Source organism: Pollachius pollachius (genome assembly GCF_949987615.1).
Source record: "Pollachius pollachius genome assembly, chromosome: 7".
Taxonomy (NCBI): domain Eukaryota; kingdom Metazoa; phylum Chordata; class Actinopteri; order Gadiformes; family Gadidae; genus Pollachius; species Pollachius pollachius.
The window spans coordinates 15,494,206-15,512,520 of NC_136940.1; the positions used below are offsets into that span (position 1 = coordinate 15,494,206).

General features: G+C 40.9%; 2 protein-coding genes across 10 annotated transcripts in view; one reads left to right on the forward strand and one right to left on the reverse strand.

The window, feature by feature from the left end:
- Window positions 1-280: 280 nt before the first annotated feature.
- Window positions 281-4,453, reverse strand: bloc1s2 (biogenesis of lysosomal organelles complex-1, subunit 2). 2 transcript variants are annotated; one of them, XM_079739351.1, is made up of 5 exons: window positions 4,281-4,453; window positions 3,835-3,951; window positions 3,029-3,148; window positions 1,672-1,721; window positions 281-1,187 (listed from the first exon to the last, which is right to left on the reverse strand). In XM_079739351.1, exons 1-5 carry the CDS (start codon window positions 4,444-4,446, stop codon window positions 1,059-1,061), a joined length of 582 nt encoding a protein of 193 aa, XP_079595477.1. In that variant the 5' UTR covers window positions 4,447-4,453; the 3' UTR covers window positions 281-1,058. The 2 variants fall into 2 exon arrangements, with proteins under 2 accessions (XP_079595477.1, XP_079595478.1); XM_079739352.1 differs by having other exon boundaries at window positions 1,617-1,721.
- A 409-nt stretch (window positions 4,454-4,862) lies between these two features.
- usp24 (ubiquitin specific peptidase 24) overlaps window positions 4,863-18,315 on the forward strand; it is a 50,490-nt gene continuing 37,037 nt past the window's right edge. For all 8 annotated transcript variants that reach the window (XM_079740115.1, XM_079740117.1, XM_079740116.1 and 5 more), the window contains exons 1-10: window positions 4,863-5,238; window positions 10,675-10,843; window positions 11,360-11,427; window positions 13,570-13,713; window positions 13,890-14,015; window positions 14,831-14,866; window positions 14,984-15,049; window positions 17,535-17,600; window positions 17,898-17,972; window positions 18,117-18,275. In XM_079740115.1, coding sequence (XP_079596241.1) covers window positions 4,960-5,238; window positions 10,675-10,843; window positions 11,360-11,427; window positions 13,570-13,713; window positions 13,890-14,015; window positions 14,831-14,866; window positions 14,984-15,049; window positions 17,535-17,600; window positions 17,898-17,972; window positions 18,117-18,275 — 1,188 coding nt within the window. In that variant the 5' untranslated portion in view covers window positions 4,863-4,959. The remainder of the gene's footprint in view (window positions 5,239-10,674; window positions 10,844-11,359; window positions 11,428-13,569; window positions 13,714-13,889; window positions 14,016-14,830; window positions 14,867-14,983; window positions 15,050-17,534; window positions 17,601-17,897; window positions 17,973-18,116; window positions 18,276-18,315) is intronic.

The following is an 18,315-nucleotide window of genomic DNA, read 5'->3' on the forward strand; positions in this document are numbered from 1 at the left end:
GTGACACATCCAGATATTCTAGATTACGTTTCACAATGAATAACAGAGAAACCAAATATGTAAATTCTCCCGATGAGGAAGGTATCAGGAGCTCAAGCGCCACGAACACTCTGACCCACATATTGATTATAGTGATGGTGGAGTAGGCTCCATTGTTGATTCATGGGGACTGTTGTCAACAAACCTGGGTCAACTGCAGCTTGAATTGAGTGGTTGTGTGATTGGGATTGGAACAAAACTGCAACCTTATTGTGATATCAGACTGGTTACATAGTATTGTGCAAGAGCCTGTTTATTTATCATAGTAACAGAATAGCAATTGTTACAATAGGTTAAAAAAATAATAGCAATAGTTATAATAGTAAAAGAAAAGCAAAAGAAAAGCAATAAAAAACAGTTGGAAAAAGTCAACTGACAACTCAATGTCCAAGTAGGTGTGTTAGCAGCCTTCAATCATGTATGCTCATTTTGAACAACCAAGGACATTTTAACCAGAAAGAGTAAACGTGTAAAACAAACTAGTTTTGTTAACCACTTGTGCCATGAAGACTAAAGTAGAAGCCAGTATTGAGAGGCAACATTGAACATGGTGCAGCACTGACACCTGCTGATTGCTTTTCATCTCCGACTTATGTACACATTACATATTATCCAATATCTCTACTCTAAATAAACTCCTCTTCCAAAGCATACTGCATTCTAACGAGTTGGCTTCAGCTGCCTTCAACACAGTTACGCAATACCATGTGTTAGTGTTTTCTATCAGTATTAGTCCATGTACATAACAATGCCTTCAAGCCTTTTGGATCAACCCCGCCTGAGGCTTTAATACTGTGAGGGAAATCTATCACACTGAATACGCTGCCATGTAGATCCTATTCCAGATGGGGCACACCTTTTTTCAAAAAGGAGTAGGGGCAAATTACTTCCTTATATAAAATGTACAACGCCATACTTTACCATGGATCTAAAGAGTTGGCCATAATCTTCTCGTCCGTTCCGGCTGAAGCTCATTAGGATTCAAGCAGTGGCAACTGTCCGTTTCTCAAGCGTTTTATCTAGGTGTGAAATTGAGCTTGCCTGGATGTTGTTTCTGTCTTGCAGTGCCGGGCTGGACTGGCAAAGGGAGGAGGAGAAGAGAGACAGCATGTCTTCTCATCGCTTCTCCAGTTTCTTGAATTTAGCCTCTGAGCAGATACAAAGATTTATAAATAAATAAATAAATCATTCAACAGCATGAAATTCTCATGAAACAAAGTGAACAATATTCAAGTGAAGAGTTTTTGGCTTGGGAAACTGAGGAGGGCTTGAAGAAGCCATGTGCATGGAAGACTATCTGTGAGGTAAGAGTGCCATCTGCTGTTCAAGGTTGTAATGGGCAGAACAATGTGGTTGAACTATTTTAAGGCTTCAGTATGTCCAACATACCAGAAATAGACAGGACTGACATTCAAAGAAAAGGCTCTGTGGCTCAGCTGATATACAGAAGCCTCTTTTTAGCTTTCTTTAATCTCCATAATAAAGTCTCTGAATGCACTTATGTCTTTCAGTTTTCAATTACAACTGTTCAAATAAGTGTTTACAAACATACTCAAAATAATTGTATGTTGTCATACCAAGCTTCTTGGAGTATGCATCTAGTTTGTAAGCAGCCTGTTCCAGAGATGATACCTGTTCTTCAATTTGATTTATTTGATCCAAGTAAGGTTGCAGGCTGGCATCTGAAACACACAAAAACAATTGTGTAAACAAAGTGTATAAATGTCTGTCTGTCTGTCTGTCCACACACACACAGTACTTTTTAGCGTACAGCAGCACGTGGTATAGCATGTATCATCCAACAGAAGTCCCACGTTGCTGGGTTACTCCAAGACACGTTGGTTAAGTGATAGTATACTACAACCATAACAGATGCATATTCTTCAGAGGTCAAAGGTGCCATGTCTATGCTATTCGGATCATAGACATTGCAATAGATACTAGGTAGTAAATTGTATCTCAAGGTTGTAGCCAATATAAATGTGCAAGTATACACATAAAAGAACACACACTACCACAGTGGTAGTGTACAAGGACTTCTCAGGTCGAGTCAAATGCTCGATTTCTGGTATTGACACACCTCAGCCAGAAAATAAAACAAATGACTTGTGAGATTTCTAGCAAATTAAACACAATATAAGAACCTGATCAATATATTTGTTGGCTGATTTTATGGCCTATATCGGCATATCACAGATATATCGTATCGGCATATATGTTTGCCAATATGAAAGCTTAATAAATGTTGTTGATTTATAAATGTCATTCATCCCTTTAGAAGTCCTCTACTTTTATGGTTGAACCTCAAAATTCTTAAACTGAGTATATCCACATAAACACTCACAACATTAACTGTTTGCCATGATGGTCTGGGTGAAGGTTGGTAGCTCCTCCCCATACAGTTCATTGATTCCTTTAGCTCAGGATTTGCATGTTATGTTGTGATGGCCCGAAGCATTGCTGGAGGGTGAGCCACAAATCCCAAGGAACTGCTCCATCCCTAGCATTGATACAATATTGTATCAACAGATATATAAACCAATATATCTTCACCTAGATAGCCAGTCATCTGCATAGCCACCCTGTCCTACCCCTCCTACTTATTGTATGTTGTGCGTCCTGGCACTTAATGTATGCACTTATTGTATGTTGTATTAAGTTATGGTACTTAGTTGTGAAGCATCTTATCCTAGCTATCATTGTTGCATACGGGGAATGGGTTAACCTAGCAATTGTTAGTGCTTGTACTTGGTTCTACAAACATCCCATATTATTATACCTACAGCATTATATAGTTTAATTTTCTTCTGACAAATGTACTTATTGTAAGTCGCTTTGGATAAAGGCGCCAGCTAAAAGCTCTACATGTAAATATAAATATATATATATACATTTTAAATATCGGCCGATTTAGGTTATTTCTTACTCCCCAATATCTGTATCGGCCCCAAAAATCGAGTATCAGCTGATACTCCACACACACACACACATTTGTTGTTGAGGTCTTGCAGGTTACGGCTGATGTTGATGCTGATGTCCTTCATCTCCATGTACTTGAGACTGGTCAGCTTGTTCATGTTCTCCAGCAGCCGGTAATCCTCACATGTTGCTGTGTGGGGAGGAGGAGAAAGGTAGGAGTGGAAGCGGGATAAAAATAATTACTCCCTTGTGAAAAGTCAAAGGGTACGATATCGAGTTTGGGCAATCATGCATTGTTAAAACATTTTCCTGAATGCAGCTGAATGGTTACATCGTATCCCTCTTATTTAGGATTTCAGTCAGTTTTCAACTTCTAATGCGGTAAAAATAGGAATATCTATTGTAGAAATCGATTGAAGTTCACCAATGACATCCCAGCATGTTTTGTGGTAGTCAACTCTTGTGTGAACGACTGTAGTACTTTTGTATTGAGGACCTTGTGTTTTTTTGCATTGCATCATTATATCTTGTGTACTTTGTCTATGTACTGTGTTAAAATGTGAGCCCCATTGTCTGTGAAAATGCATTTATTCTTAAAAGACGCAACATTACTATACATCTACTCAGATGTTTCCAGAGTTAGACGTACACAGTGTCTGCATCATCAACATTTTTGTCAGGTAATAAAAACAAAACTTTTGTAGCTTCAACCAACTAGATGTTGCTAAGAAAAAACGTACTGTTCCTTTACTAAGAACATGGGGCTTAGAATAAATATTATATTTAATTGTTATTTTTAGACATTTCTACATGTGCTCAGAGGAAAGGTTACAAAACTTGGTATGAACAGGGAGAAGAGCAAAAAGAAGATGAAACCTGTGAGTTCTCCTTGTAGAAATATTGCCATCTTGTCAAACATGTCAGTGCAAAGCTCATTGATGTCGGGTTCTGCAGGCTCCACAGCCTCCTCTGCCGTCTCCACTCCACCATCACCTTAACACACACACAAAATAATTCTTCAAAATCAATGATGTTAAAACCGAGAAGAAGGACAATAATAGCAATCCTGTGTTATAACACCGTTGTTATCGATATCGTAGTGGGAATTAAGTGTATTAGCATAAAGTCAAGAGTAATTACAAATAAACATGCATATTGTTATATTGTTGTTATAGTGTTAATTCATTCTATACAACTATGATATGTATTTTCGTACAACATGACGTTATTTAAAGCACAAGGCAAGCAGAAAATGCATCCGTTCCTAATGTCATCGGGTAGCTAGCCAAGTTGCCTTGAACTGACATCAACTCAGTACTCACTGTTCGTGCTTGGCTTCTTGGGCGCTGGTGCAAGATGTTCCACTGCATCTTCCAGGCTCTCGCCGTGAGGGACGGTGGTTCCTGTCAGATTTAACGCAGTCGGGTGGGCCATTACCACCCTTGAGATGCTGTCCATAGCAGCCGCCTTATCACCCGTTGCAGCCATTTTCTGTTGTTGGCTTTTCCTTGTCACATGATTTTAATTTCCACGTGATGTTCTTCTACACGAATGAAATCACTATGCCACACCCTTTTCTTGTCAGGTGGCTAACTGTTATAGTATACGCTTCGTAAAACAATTTAAAATAGATATTTTAATAATATTATCTAATAGATGTTGATGTGCGTTACACTGGTCCACACATGCTTACCCAATTATAACCGTAATTGGATTGATTGCAAATTCAAATTAATTATATTTTGTCCATAACCCCTAATATCCTAACCTTTATTTGAATAATAGAAGAAAATTTGAAAATAAGAACCAGGCGTTATGAAAACATCCCTTTTGGGCGGGTAAGGGTGACGCACTCCACGCATCCTCGGAAACGTATGGCGCTGTTGTGGGAATCCATCGTGACAGGTTAGCAGTGGACTGTAAACATGGCGGCGTGCACGGCGACAGGGATGTGCTCCATACCCCGCTGCTACTAGTCTGAGAGACGGAGACGCGCTAAACATGGAGACTGAAGAGGAGCAGCATATGACAACGCTCCTATGCATGGGCTTTCCAGACCCCGTTGCAATACGGAAAGCGCTTCGCTTGGCAAAGAATGATATAAACGAGGCAGTCGCGCTTCTAACGAACGAAAGCCCCGGACTCGGGTATGGTTATGAGCCGATGGAGAGTGGGCCTACCACGGGCTCGGGGACAGGAGGAGACGGGGAAAACAGCGGGCGTACTGGGACGGGGGGTTTTGATCCCCCGCCTGCATACCACGATGTGGTGGACAGCGAGGTAAGGCCAGATACAGTCTTTCTTCAACCACCAGCAAGGGAATTCTTGGGAATGTGTGAAAGTATGCGTTATACCAGTAATTTAGCACTACTGACCAGAGGGATCGCCCATTAGGCGAAATCACTGCTAGCTTAACATCAAGCATATCTTTCAAAGCAGGAGGGAAAGGTCGAGGCATGCACTCTCAATCCTATAGACTATAACGCTGAGAACGATTGACTTTGGCGGACGAAGACCGTGTGATAAATATAAACCCCGTTTTGAACCGGGTTCGCACTGTGGTTTGCTGTCAACTCCAACCGGCTAACCAAGTAGCGGCTAGCTAGCCGGGACGTTATGCTGCCCGCGCGGTTCTCCGAGTAGCAGCAGTAGTACTGTGCTGGCAGGGTTAAGTTAAGGTGTAACTGGATTCACGTTTTAGTCACAATAGGGATTAAAATAATCAACCTAATGATTCAATACATTAACCACTGCACAGTTAAAAAATTGCTATCGTTAGCCCTTGCCCCTTATCGTAAACCAAGGCAGTGTCAACCATGGATTCCTGCATAACCTTTTCTAGTGCATTTGAGAAACCGTATGTATTTCGCAATTCTTAACATTTAGCCACTTCAAGCACGACCCAAGATCTTTGCTGTTTGTTCGTCATCTTTATGCCATTGAACAAAAAGCTGCCCATACGTTTAAAACGCTACCATTTTATCCCATGACGACGAATCGTTTTGTCAGTATAGCAAACCACTCACTGGTCCTCTCTGGACCACTGGTTTATCCTCTTCTTTCTGGACAGCTTGAAGACCAGTTCCATGAACAATTCTCATTTCTCAATAACTACCTTATGACATGTTCGCATAATATCGTACGCACTGGCTATAAGAAAGTTCTTCATACATTATGACCGCTCAAGCAAGGCCCATCGTTGAGCTGTAATGAGTTAGCAAGAAACCCGTACACCTGTTGCATTCCAACATGGCCAAAGCAAAGAAATGTTAATCATTACTACTCTAATGTTGACCTTTTAAATCGTCTCACAGCACTGGTGTGTCACCCTTCATGCATTTGGTTTATGTAACTTACTACTACTAGTGTAGAACTCAAATATTTTGAGTGAGATCAGTATGTCTTATCCGGTTATGGTCTTTCATTGCCAATGGTAGTTTATGCTAATTAGACCGTCCCTGTAGTTAAAAACGATGATACTGGAATGAGAGGAATAAACCTGATCAGGAGAAATTGCATTTCCTTAGTCTAACACTCCTGTTTGTTTACTGTCAATTGGCAACATTTCTTATCCCTTTTAGATAATATTTCACCTTATTCCTAGTACATCAGTAGTTCTCAGCATTAAGGAAAAATACAGATTTTATTCACCTCCTCATGCAACATTTTATTCATACTTATTTTATCCTTCAGCGGCCTGTCATAGGTCTTTAGCCCCATATTACGCTCCTAAATATAGTCTCTCTCCACACACACAAACACACACACTGCAGTATTTTGCTGAGGTGGGGGTCCCAGGGGGGTCATAAGGGTGCATGGTAACAGACTGGTGCGGGATTGGTTACCTCTCTGTTCTGTGCAGATAGAAACATGGAGATGATCCCCTTGGGAAGCCTAGCCTTTCATTCTCCCTCATTCCCTGCCTATCTGCATTTCTCATATTTTTGTTTTTGGAAAAGCCTCCTATATTCCACTTATTGCCTTTCCATACTCTTTATATATGTCACTAGTAAGTTTGATGTCTCGAGACATCTAGGTTTTAAGCAGTCATGTGGCTCCATTAGTGACTGGAGGCGATCGTTTTTTTTGTATTCGGAAATTGAATGGTTCTGATTGGGTATTCTCTCCCAAAAGTTCCCTCTTGGTTGCCTTTCACTACCTTTGTCTAATGTCATAGCAGGTTTCATCTCATTCTCCACACCCCCTGGCATCCATCCATCTTTCATCTCTTTATCACTTCAAACAGGAGAAGATGAAATGTGATACTTCTTCTTTGCATCTCCCTTCTCCATTTCTTCCTGCCTCTTGTTCAGTGTGCAGACCATCTACATACATCAACAAGGTTATTAAATATGCAGTAAGATACGCCATGGGCATTGTTTAAAGTTTAACTGTTTTGTAGCTATTTTCATCAGCCTTTGGATAAGTTTTTCGCAATTGTTTAAACACATTAATTGGAACATCAGACACAATGTGCACAACCTGAAACTCATGAACCAACTGCCAAACCAATTCTGCTGAACTCTAAGCACATTTTCTGCTTTAGACTCAGATGCCCATTCCAAACCACACATTTTTCACAACACTACACACAATTCTCTATATCTTGCACACTCTTCCTGAATCCCCTCTTTGTGTTCACACAGAACACACTGCCAATCACATTTCTAAGCTCCAAAGGCTGTTGTGCAATTAGCAATCTAAAATTTGCTTTTGCTTACAGTATTGCCTATTTTCTGTTATCTCTTTCATTTCATCCTGTTAAAGTTATAGTAGGTTTATTATTATCCCAAAGGGAAACTTGGTTTGCAGACAGGTTACTGTAACAGATACGTAAAAGCATACAAGAAATACATTACTGTAAGACATCAACAATGACCAATAAACATACGACGTCTGCAAATTTAGCAAGGCCCTAGTTATTGCCCTAGTTAAAAATGATTTTTTGGTCCTATTGCATCTACAAAAAGGCACTCTGAATCTCCGGCCTGAGGTGAGAACCTCAAAATGATTGTAAAGGGGGTGGCTTTTACAGTCTAAAATCGAGTTGGCTTTACGGACGACCTCTTCCTCAAAGATATATTTCATCCTTTTTGCTGTGCTTTACAGTAGACTCCACATTTTCGGTACAAATACTGTATTTGTTGTTACTGTAAAGTATTGTGTTTTCTATTTGAGTATATATAAAAACATTTACGGTAATATTTTACATCCAACAGGTGACAGTGTAACACTGAAAACGCAAAAGCATAATACTGATGAAGCATTCATATAGTGTTTTCCATTCATGCTTTAGTCTTTTCCATTCTGCACACCAGTTTTCATGGGGTGCTTAGAAATGTCTACTCATATGAAGTATGTGTTTGTTATTTGAAAAGAAAATACAGTTTAGTGAAGAGTTAACACTGTTTTGAGGGCAAAGTGTGCTTTTGCAAGCGAAGTGTAGGATTCTGAATTTTGTGTGTGAGTTTTGAGATTTTATGTTTAGGGTTTTGAGAAAGTGAGGTAGTCTATCAGGAAATGTGTTTAAGCAATTGAGAAAACCAATATTGTGTTTCACATATCACAATATTCTATTTGATGTTTTAACTAGTGATGCACCTTTTGATCGGCCACTGATTATTATTGGCACACAGACACCATGTAATACGTGATCAGACTCTACTATCTTCCATAGAGTAGTAATACATTTCATGTAGATTGGGTTTGAAATTAATTTCTGAAAAAACTGAGATATTGTAGCCTCTGAAAAATTGGTGATCCGTGTCAGTTTGTCTGATCACACATTGCCAAAAAAAACTGATTGCTGCATCCCTAATCTTAACCAATGTTGAATGGTATATTGTGATATGCAGGCAAAAATCATAAATATATTGTATATTCAAGAGAGATATATTTGCTGTCTATTGCAAAACAATATATTTTAACTTGCATTATGTCACATCGATAAATCGCAAAGCAAGCATGAATTTCTAAAAAGACACACAGGACTTACCAGTAATCGCGTCTATAGTTCGCTGCGTTGGTTTGATGTAATTCAGAACGTGAAAATTATTTGTTGAATATCCATCATCTTTCCAATTTAATAAATATAAACTGCTATTGAGATGTGTGATTCTTTTAATACACAAACATAGTAGCTATTCAAAACTGAAGGTATTAATTTTACAATCAGTTTTGATGACGGTACATTCAGGGTGTGCCTTCATTATTTTAATTTGTCGAACGTGGATGAACTCTGCCTACCTGGGTAAGCCTTCTTGAATCAATTCACTTATTGAATCGTGAATATGCATATTCCTTCAAGAATATGTATTTAACTTCATAATGTAAATAATCACAATTGCTGCTCTTGCTCTACCACACAAAGAAAATGTAATGATGCTGAGCTGCCCTTTTTTTTTCTGTGTATGTTATTTGGTCTAGGGATCGACCGATATGGATTTTTTAGGGCCGATACTGATATTTTTTCATCAGCCTTAGCCGCTAACCGATACGCCGATACCGATTTTCTTGAGCTGATATTTGGAGCCGATAATACCCTGGAAATCCAGAGTTCTCGCGAGAGCACAATTTGAATTTGCTCAGCGAGTCACTCTGGGAACGAGCAATATACTCGTGTATACTCGTGATGTATCAATATAGGCGGGCCAAAAGCGTTGCTGTTTTACCGACCGGATACGGCAAGAGTATTATCTATTGGTTAGCTCCACTGGTCTGGATACGTCACCCCTTGTATTCTTCTGATATTTTTAAATGCATGCTTGGTGCGGCCCCTCGAGTTGGGCCATTTTCATTACTCGTTGCCAGACCCTAGAGTTTTCTAGATGTGGGTCTAGATTTCCAGGCTAAGCCTCCCTCAATTAACATCATAAAAATGACACAATGATGATAACAAATGTTACAATATCTCAATTTAAAAAAAATGAACTGTTTATTGAACTGTCTGTAAATCATGGCGAAGAAAAAAAAAAAGAAAAAAAGGCAGATACTGAAAAAAATATCGACCGATACACGTATAAAACGCAAATATCGGCCAATAATATCGGCCGGCCGATATATCGGTCGATCACTAATTTGGTCAACAAGTTTATACTTTCGCTAGCCTGCCCTTGAGACCGAAATAGTAGATCATGATGCATGATTCAGTTTTGGGAAGACGGGATGCTATTCCTCATACTCATTAGAAGATGATTCTTCCTCCCAAGTCTGGGGATATTCTTTACAGCACTTGGGTCACTGTGGAACAACTTATACATTTTTGGGGCTCTGGCTTATTCATTAAAGCCCCACAACGTACCGGAACAGCTTCAATCTGCTAAATGTAGGACTCCCTTTGTGTGTTCAACTTTAGGGGAAAATGACGACATTTACCTTTTTAATTATTTCCTTTTGGTTAAGTAGCCCTGGGTTGCACTGGGTAAAATATTTGGTTTACCCAGTGCAATGAGTTGGTGTGATACAGAATAATTTTGTAGCGTGATAACTTTACTTCAGACGATTTCTAGACAATGTTGATCTGTTAAATAATTGTATCTGCTAATCAGTCAATAAAACTAAGCCGGATAATGCGTCAATAAGTCGTTCTTTAGTTTTCAAATATATATATTTTTTATTGTTTTAGAAAGACGAAGGTTTAATGTGCAAGCGGGCCATTAAATTACTAACTGTAGATCTAACATGACAGACTAACTTGTGTCTGTCTGTGTGTGGCAGAGAAGTAACGATGAGAATGGAAACTGCTCTGGAGGTAGCATGGAGTTCCCCACCACCAACCTTTATGAACTGGAGAGCCGAGTGTTCACCGACCACTGGTCCATACCCTACAAGAGAGAGGAGTCCCTGGGCAAGTGTCTCATTGCATCCACCTGCCTCGCCCGACATGGTAAGATTGTCCTATTGTGTGTGTGTGAGAACAATCCTTATTTTACCTCAAGAATGAGCTGTGATGTTCCTCTTGTGTGTAATTCAACCTTTTCGTTGTTGGATTTCCATGGTAAACAAGTTCCCGTAATTCTCTGTTGGTTGTGTGGGCTGCATGTTTTGTTTTGGCCTGCTGGGTTGTTTCACACATTGGTATTTTGGAAACTGATGTTTTTAAAGCTCAAACTTTGGGCAAAGTTCTTCCATGGTTTTAGATTTTAAGGGCAGGGTTGTGCTGCTCCAAGGTCTCTCCTATTTGCAAGGTACTCTGATCCCCAATTTTTCATTCTACCTGTCACCATTCTTAGCAAGGTTCTAAATCCCTACCTGCTCTTTAAGATAAGATGCACTTTGTTGAAATGGTGGCTTAATAACATGTGTTTTGAATTCACTTTAAGGCACTTTGGATAATAGTGACTGCTACATTTGGGAATGTGGGATATAAAAAAAATAAACGTTTTGCCTGTCTTTCTCCCAGGTTTGGCTGATGCGGACGAGAACTGTAAGCGCTTCATGGATAGGTGCATGCATGAAGCCTTCAAAAAGGTGAGAGGTCCCACTGCTGAGGTCAAGGTGATGCCTTCAAGGAGTCTACATGCTTATCCAATTGAATAATCAGTTATTTAACTGAAAGGTCTAGTGTGTAAAATTGAATAGTAGTGGTATGGTTGCAGATTGCAGCCAACTGAATATTAAGCCCTGCCTTGTAGGGGTGTAACGATACACGTATTTGTACAGAACCGTCACGGTACAGGCACTTCTGGGTGGTTACAGAGGTGGACCGCGGTGCGTAAATGTGGCGTACATAGCGTTAATATGGCGATTGTAAAGGCTTGTTTTGCGATGCGGAATGTAAAACTTGAAGTCAGAGTTCCCCCCGGACTGTTTTAGCCAAAGTATACTACTCTGACTCCGTAATCCGACTCCATAACTATGGAGACCCACCTCGAGCATTCGCAGTTCTCCGTCGGGATGTCGGACTCGCAATGCAATTCGCTGCCCGAACGATCTTAATATCGATTACTTGACTACAAACCATGTAAGTAGTGTTGCAAATAAACTTCCAAAGCTTTTAAAATCTTATTTGGTGTTTTATTGGTCCTTAATGTGCAAATCAAACAATGTATAAAGTAAATAAGGTGCCAAGTCAAACCGGAAAAGTGATCCCGGAAATGATTTTGTTAGAGGACCAATCGCAGACCCCTGCTGTCTCCATTGCGTCGACGGATAGTAAAAAAATATTGGTTGCGCACGTAAGCTACGGAGAGGGTCTCCGACAGGCTCTCCGGCTATGGAGAGGGCTGTCCGTGTCTACGTACAGCACTTTAACATGCACACGCATTTGAAAAGGCACCATCCAGGTGTTATTATCACCGTTGCTGTGAAAAAATAAACAAGCTGTGCAAACCCAGCTCACGACAATATTTCAACAACCCCTGTCGGAATTCAGAAATGCAAATGCCATAACCAAGTTGCTGCTGATCTACGGCCATCCTCCGTTGTTGACAAACAGTTTTTAAAATGTTCCCATTAACTATGAACCGTACCGTCCTGTACCGTACCGTGACTTCAAAACCGAGGTACGTACCGAACCGTGTCTTTTGTGTACCGTTACACCCCTACTGCCTTGTATGTCGCTTTGCGAAATAGCAACATACATTTCTTTTGCACTAAGGTGGATTTTGACGGCTCTAATCTGCAAATCAGTTTAATCAATTACATTTGGATATCTTTGTCATAGTCACCATGGTCACTACATGTTGTAGGACATGGCGGAGGTAACTGTGTGTTGCTCCACACACAGTCCTGAATTCATAGTGGTAAACTACATTTATAGACCTATAATTATTCATATAAATAGCAGTTGACGCTAAAGGCCAATGTTTACTTGCACAGTGGTAACTGAATATAGGTTGCTTTTGATAACTGTGTGCCTTTTTGTATCACACAGCTTTCATTTTGGATACCAACTTTCTCTGAAACAGTGATAGCCCATTAGTTATCGAACAGGGAAACAACCACAAAAACAAACGTCTCCAAATCATGGATGAATCCACACCCACTTGACATAATCCCCCTCATGGATCAAAAAGTCAAACTCTGTTATAATTAAACGCTCTGAATACATATAATAGTTTGGTGAAAGAACAAAGCATAAGCTCATCTTCATTGGCTATAGTAGACTCGTCTGAGAGAGGGTTATGTGTCTCGAACACCTGTATATAATGTCATGGTGTGTGTAAATTGATTATACAACATTGCTTTCTAAAACGACTACACAACAGCCATGCTGGAAAAGATTCACAAATGGGTCATGGCTTATGCCTCCCTCCTTCCTACAACTCTCAAATATATATATATATTTTTAAAGCACGTTCTCTCTAAAGCTGTCTGTCCATTCTGGGCTACTGTATAAACATTTCAGTTAATATCTTTTAAGACGACTAGATCCCTATATAGATATAAAGGGCTCATTGTAGGGTAACGATATCACAGCAATTATATTTGCATGTGATTATACAGTAATCAAACATACTTTGGAATATTTTAATATTCCTGCCAAGTTGCCAACTCTATTCTGCTAGATGCCACTAGATTCTATAAACTAAACCTTTAATTGCAATGTGACACGAGTCAATCAGCTCTAATACATGATTTAATACCATATCATATTGTTTTTGATTGTAGTTGCTGACCAGCAGTGCCGTCCACAAGTGGGGCACAGAGATCCACGAGGGAATCTACAACATGCTGATGCTTCTTGTGGAACTGGCTGCTGAGAGAGTCAAGCAGGATCCCATCCCAGTTAACTTGATGGGTGTTTTGACCATGGTAAGGTCTCGCTCTGCCTCCTCAGTGTTTTATATTGCACCTCCTTGACTCTTTGTCCGTCTGTGTTTCTCTATCTCCCTGTCGTTATATCACTCTGACTGATGTGTATACATATTTGACACATGAGATTAAACATTAAAGGGCATTCTTAACACTTCTTCATTCCCCTCGTCCAGGCCTTTAACCCTGATAATGAGTACCACTTCAAAAACCGTATGAAGGCCTGTCAGAGGAACTGGGCAGAAGTTTTTGGAGAGGAGGCCAACATGTTTGCTGTATCCCCTAGCAACAGCTATCAGAAGGTACATCACACCCTACAATTAGATCAAGCTAAATTAAGAGTTTATCTTCTTTATTGTTGCTGTAAATTAACCAGTGGCTGCACAGGCAACACAAGCTGTTGATGGAAATTGAATGCTTTGTATACAGGCTATGTGTTAGGTGGATTTGAGAAGCCCAAAATGATAACTAATAAGCAACTAAAACTGTCATAATTGTCCAATCAACATTCTTATGCAATATAATTAACTGGTGTAAAGTAGGGCATACGTGTTTACTAATGTGTAAATCTTTATCTAATATATACAGCTATGCATACAGATTGATTGACCTACATCCTCAGCAGCACTCTATGCTCTAAAAAGATCAATAACTGCATGCTGGGGAGGTATTCTGTTCCTCCTCCCAGGCAGGCACATCTTGCTGGGCTTCTGTTTGCCTCTAGTTAGCCCTTTGTTTCCATCTCCCCCAGCCAGAACAGAGGGCAAAATGAGTATGCTCCTCATCAGAAGCTTTGCGCAATAGATCCAATGAGATAGCTTAGTGTGCTTGACAGACATCCAACAGCTGTCCGGAAATCGTGTTGCGTTTAGTTACAGCTCTAAGGTGACGTGATATTTGTGAATGATTCAGTGGAGCCTTCCACGTGACATAACTTAACCCAACAGAACCTCTGAAGATTGTTTTCATTGAATCTCCAAAGCTTTTACATTTACTGAAGACGCATCAGACCATAAAACATATGACAAAATAGTCATAAATGAGGATATCTACCATACATTTCTAATGACTTTCTCACAAGGCAATTTGTTATTTAAGTTTCAACTGTGTGTTTCAGGAGCCTCACGGTTGGCTGGTGGACCTGGTGAATCGAGTAAGTCATTAGCGCTAAGCAACACATCATGGTGACATACTGAAACATTCCTAAAGTGTCTAAATGTAAACCTTGTGCTTGGCCTCACACCTCTCTCCTTTCATCTGTCTGTTCCAGTTTGGAGAGATGGGAGGATTCACCGCCATCCAGACCAAGCTTAATGCTGAGGAAATCGAGATAGCGGTAAGAGAAACCTTTTCCCAGCATGCACTGGTGGCCTGACTCTAACAATAATGCAATGAATGTTTTACTCCAAAGAATAAATGGATTGTGGAAAGGGGGAGGGGAACAGTGATAGTGATTTACACACAACGGTATATGGAGCTAATTTGGTAGTTCTCTCCTGTTCATTCCATGACCTTAAGGATGTATTTCAGTGCTGTATTACAGTAAAAGATAACTGCTCCAATTTAAAGTGTGTGTGTGTGTGTGTGTGTGTGTGTGTGTGTGTGTGTGTGTGTGTGTGTGTGTGTGTGTGTGTGTGTGTGTGTGTGTGTGTGTGTGTGTGTGACAGCTGAAATGCTGTGTTGTGTGTGTGTGTGTGTGTTGAGAGGAATCCTTGTACTGAAGCCTCTTTCAGTGAACCTGGCCGGAACACAAGCATTGATTCAGTGTGTGTCTCTCATACACACACAGAAGCCATTAGCATGTTAATAAGTTAGAGATCTTGCTCGTTTACTCTGGAGGTGCAGGCAGAGTGTGAAAGCTTTCTGTTTGGAGATGCCCCATTTGCAGAGAAAGAGACTGGGGGGAGGAAGATACCTAGGAAGACAGAGGGGAGACCCACACTCAAAAAGCAAAAGAGGGAGTAAATAGAGAAATGGCAGGAGGTGCATCCCAGGGGTGTCTCATTCAATTGTCTTTGATGGGTAGGAAGTCAAAAGGATTGTGGTCATAAGCTCCTCCAGAAAGAGGCCGGCAAGATCGGCAAAGAGGAGGAAAATGGTGCAGAAAGTAGAGGAACACTACAGCCATTCATCACAAACCTTCTAGTTTTGGCCCTGCATGACAAAGTACAGCTGGGTTCCGCTGTTGCGAACTCACCCACACATCCATGCGTGCTCTCTCCCTGACTTTCACTCATGCACACTCACTAACACGTAGTAGTTAAAATGCTCCATGCATTCCATCATTTCTTGACCCCTTGGCCTGCAGTATGACACGTGGATTAGAGTATAGTCTTGTTGATGTACATAATAGTCTGTGTCTCTGGTCAATAATCAGTTGCCGAGACTCTATCTGTATGACTCGTGATGTTTTTGGACCAAACTGTTGATCAAGTTATCGTTTACCTCATGAACATGCCAACGTTCCTACTTTTTGTATTAGGTCTTCTATCATTTTGGCTCATTGTATGATGCTTAAATTGCACAGCAGTTTGCCTGCAACAGAAATGGCGTTCTATTTCGAACTAAATGGAATGCATGTTTTAAGATCCCATGGCATGCTCATTTATGAATAATTTTATGTATCTGTTAGTGGGCCCCTAATACAGTACTTGAAGACGTTCAAGAAATTCAGCCTTGGTGCAGAATTACAGCCCCTACGAGCCAGTCCCACAATGAGCTTTCCACAAACATGTCGTTTTTTAGAGGCGGGTCAAGGTGCGGCCACGGTACCTTGCGCTCGTTTATACAGTCGATGTATCGCAATGGCAAGGCGCACACAGCTTTCGGCCGTGTTCTGTAAATATTCTAGAACACTCCGGGTGCTCCGGCGGGAGTCCTGGAGCTCTATCTAAATAATATCATATTATACATAGATATCTATATCATTTAATATATATTATCACAGGCAAAAGCTGTGTGCACCTCCAGACGATATTATGAATCTCAAACGACTCTGGTTCTTCCACATCAATCTGAAGTAGACTGAACCACGACATGGAGGAGAAAGGGATTGTTGCCTGCGATTGTTGACCGCGATTGTCTCAGCAGCGCCGAGGCACCACCGCACCGCGGCGGTGGTGCCTCGGCCGTGGGCAGTGGGCAGCGGGGCTCCGGCGAGACAATTACGGGCAACAATCCCTTTCTCCTCCATGTCGCGGTTCATGTACTTCAGGGAGTCAAAGCCAAAGTTCCTTTCCCCCAATTCCTTCTCAACCATGGCGGAGATTACCCCCACTACGAGTCTCGTGGAAATACCAGAGACGTCAGAGAACCTGACGTGTTATGCGCCATAAAACCAACAGCAGAATGGTTATCCAAATAACAAAGAAGTGTACGACACTTGCGTTACAGTGTGTATTCACACACACACATTTCGCGCATGCACGGTCGTAGCTCATTGGCCTGCCAAATTCTCTGGGCGGGCAGGGCAGAGAAAGGGTAGGTAACTTGGCCTTGTGACGACGACATGGGGCCAAATTCGAAATCGGAGTGTCTGAGCTTTCATTTTTCCATGGCGGAGCAGGATACCTAGTGCTTGTTTTATACCTAACGCCATTTCTAGCCACTGGGGGACCGTAGGCAGGCTGGGGGATCTCATATTATTGTTAGAAAAACCTCCTAAAGTGAAGTTTTCATGCCATGGGACCTTTTTAATAATATTTTAATTTCAGCACACCTGTTATCTCCATTATCAAAAAAGTCTATAATTTTCTATTTGGAGGATTTATTTCCTTATTGTTGTAGCACTTCTGAGCAGCTCTCTCTGTGTCTTAATGCAGTGTGTATCAGCCCTGGTTCAGCCTCTCGGAGTTTGTGCAGAATACCTCAACTCCAGCCTGGTCCAGGTACGTTTCTTTGGCTTTATTCAACCTTGAATACAGCTCCCAGTTGGTTCCAATAACTTTCCATGTTTGGATAGGCAAAGTAGAACGGGAAGGATATATACAACACAATGTTTCCTTTTCCCATAACACATTCCAGAGTCCCAAATGTAAAACAGTACCATGCTGAACCTGCAATCACTGGTGCTCTAGTTTGGTTGTTGAACCAAACCAGACATTATTTTTCTGTTGGCCATTTGATACAGTCGAACCTGTTCTCCCACGCAAATATACAAGTATAATGAAATGCGTTTCTTGCAGCCCATGCTTGATCCGGTCATCCACAAGATGATAACCTATGTACAGAACTTGGAGGAGAAAGACCTGAAAGACAAGGTAGAATAACTATTCATATACAGGCACTCTAAATCGACTTGAGCCTTGAATGAAGTGAAACCATAGGGGACAAAATAGAAGGGGAAAGAAAACAATTAAATAATCTAATATGAATCTATGAGTGGCTGTTACCTCCCTCCCCAGCGTCTGGTGAGCATCCCCGACCTGCTGTCAGCCATCAAGTTGCTGTGTATGAGGTTCCAGAGGGAGCTGGTCACGGTGGTGGACGACCTGCGCCTGGACACCCTGCTCCGGATGCTCAAGACCCCCCACTTCTCCACCAAGATGAACTCCCTCAAGGAGGTAAACAGCATAAACTCTACGCGTTGCCGTGGGCTGGATA

What these genes read in the sequence shown, in the direction of transcription:
- bloc1s2 (XM_079739351.1), bottom strand. Translation starts at nt 4,446, where the DNA reads ATGGCTGCAACGGGTGATAAGGCGGCTGCTATGGACAGCATCTCAAGG. An exon ending in TCTACAAGGAGAACTCACAG is followed by an intron (nt 3,149 to 3,834) that starts GTTTCATCTTCT and finishes CTCCCCACACAG; the next exon opens with CAACATGTGAGGATTACCGG. An exon ending in GCAAGACCTCAACAACAAAT is followed by an intron (nt 1,722 to 3,028) that starts GTGTGTGTGTGT and finishes TGTGTGTTTCAG; the next exon opens with ATGCCAGCCTGCAACCTTAC.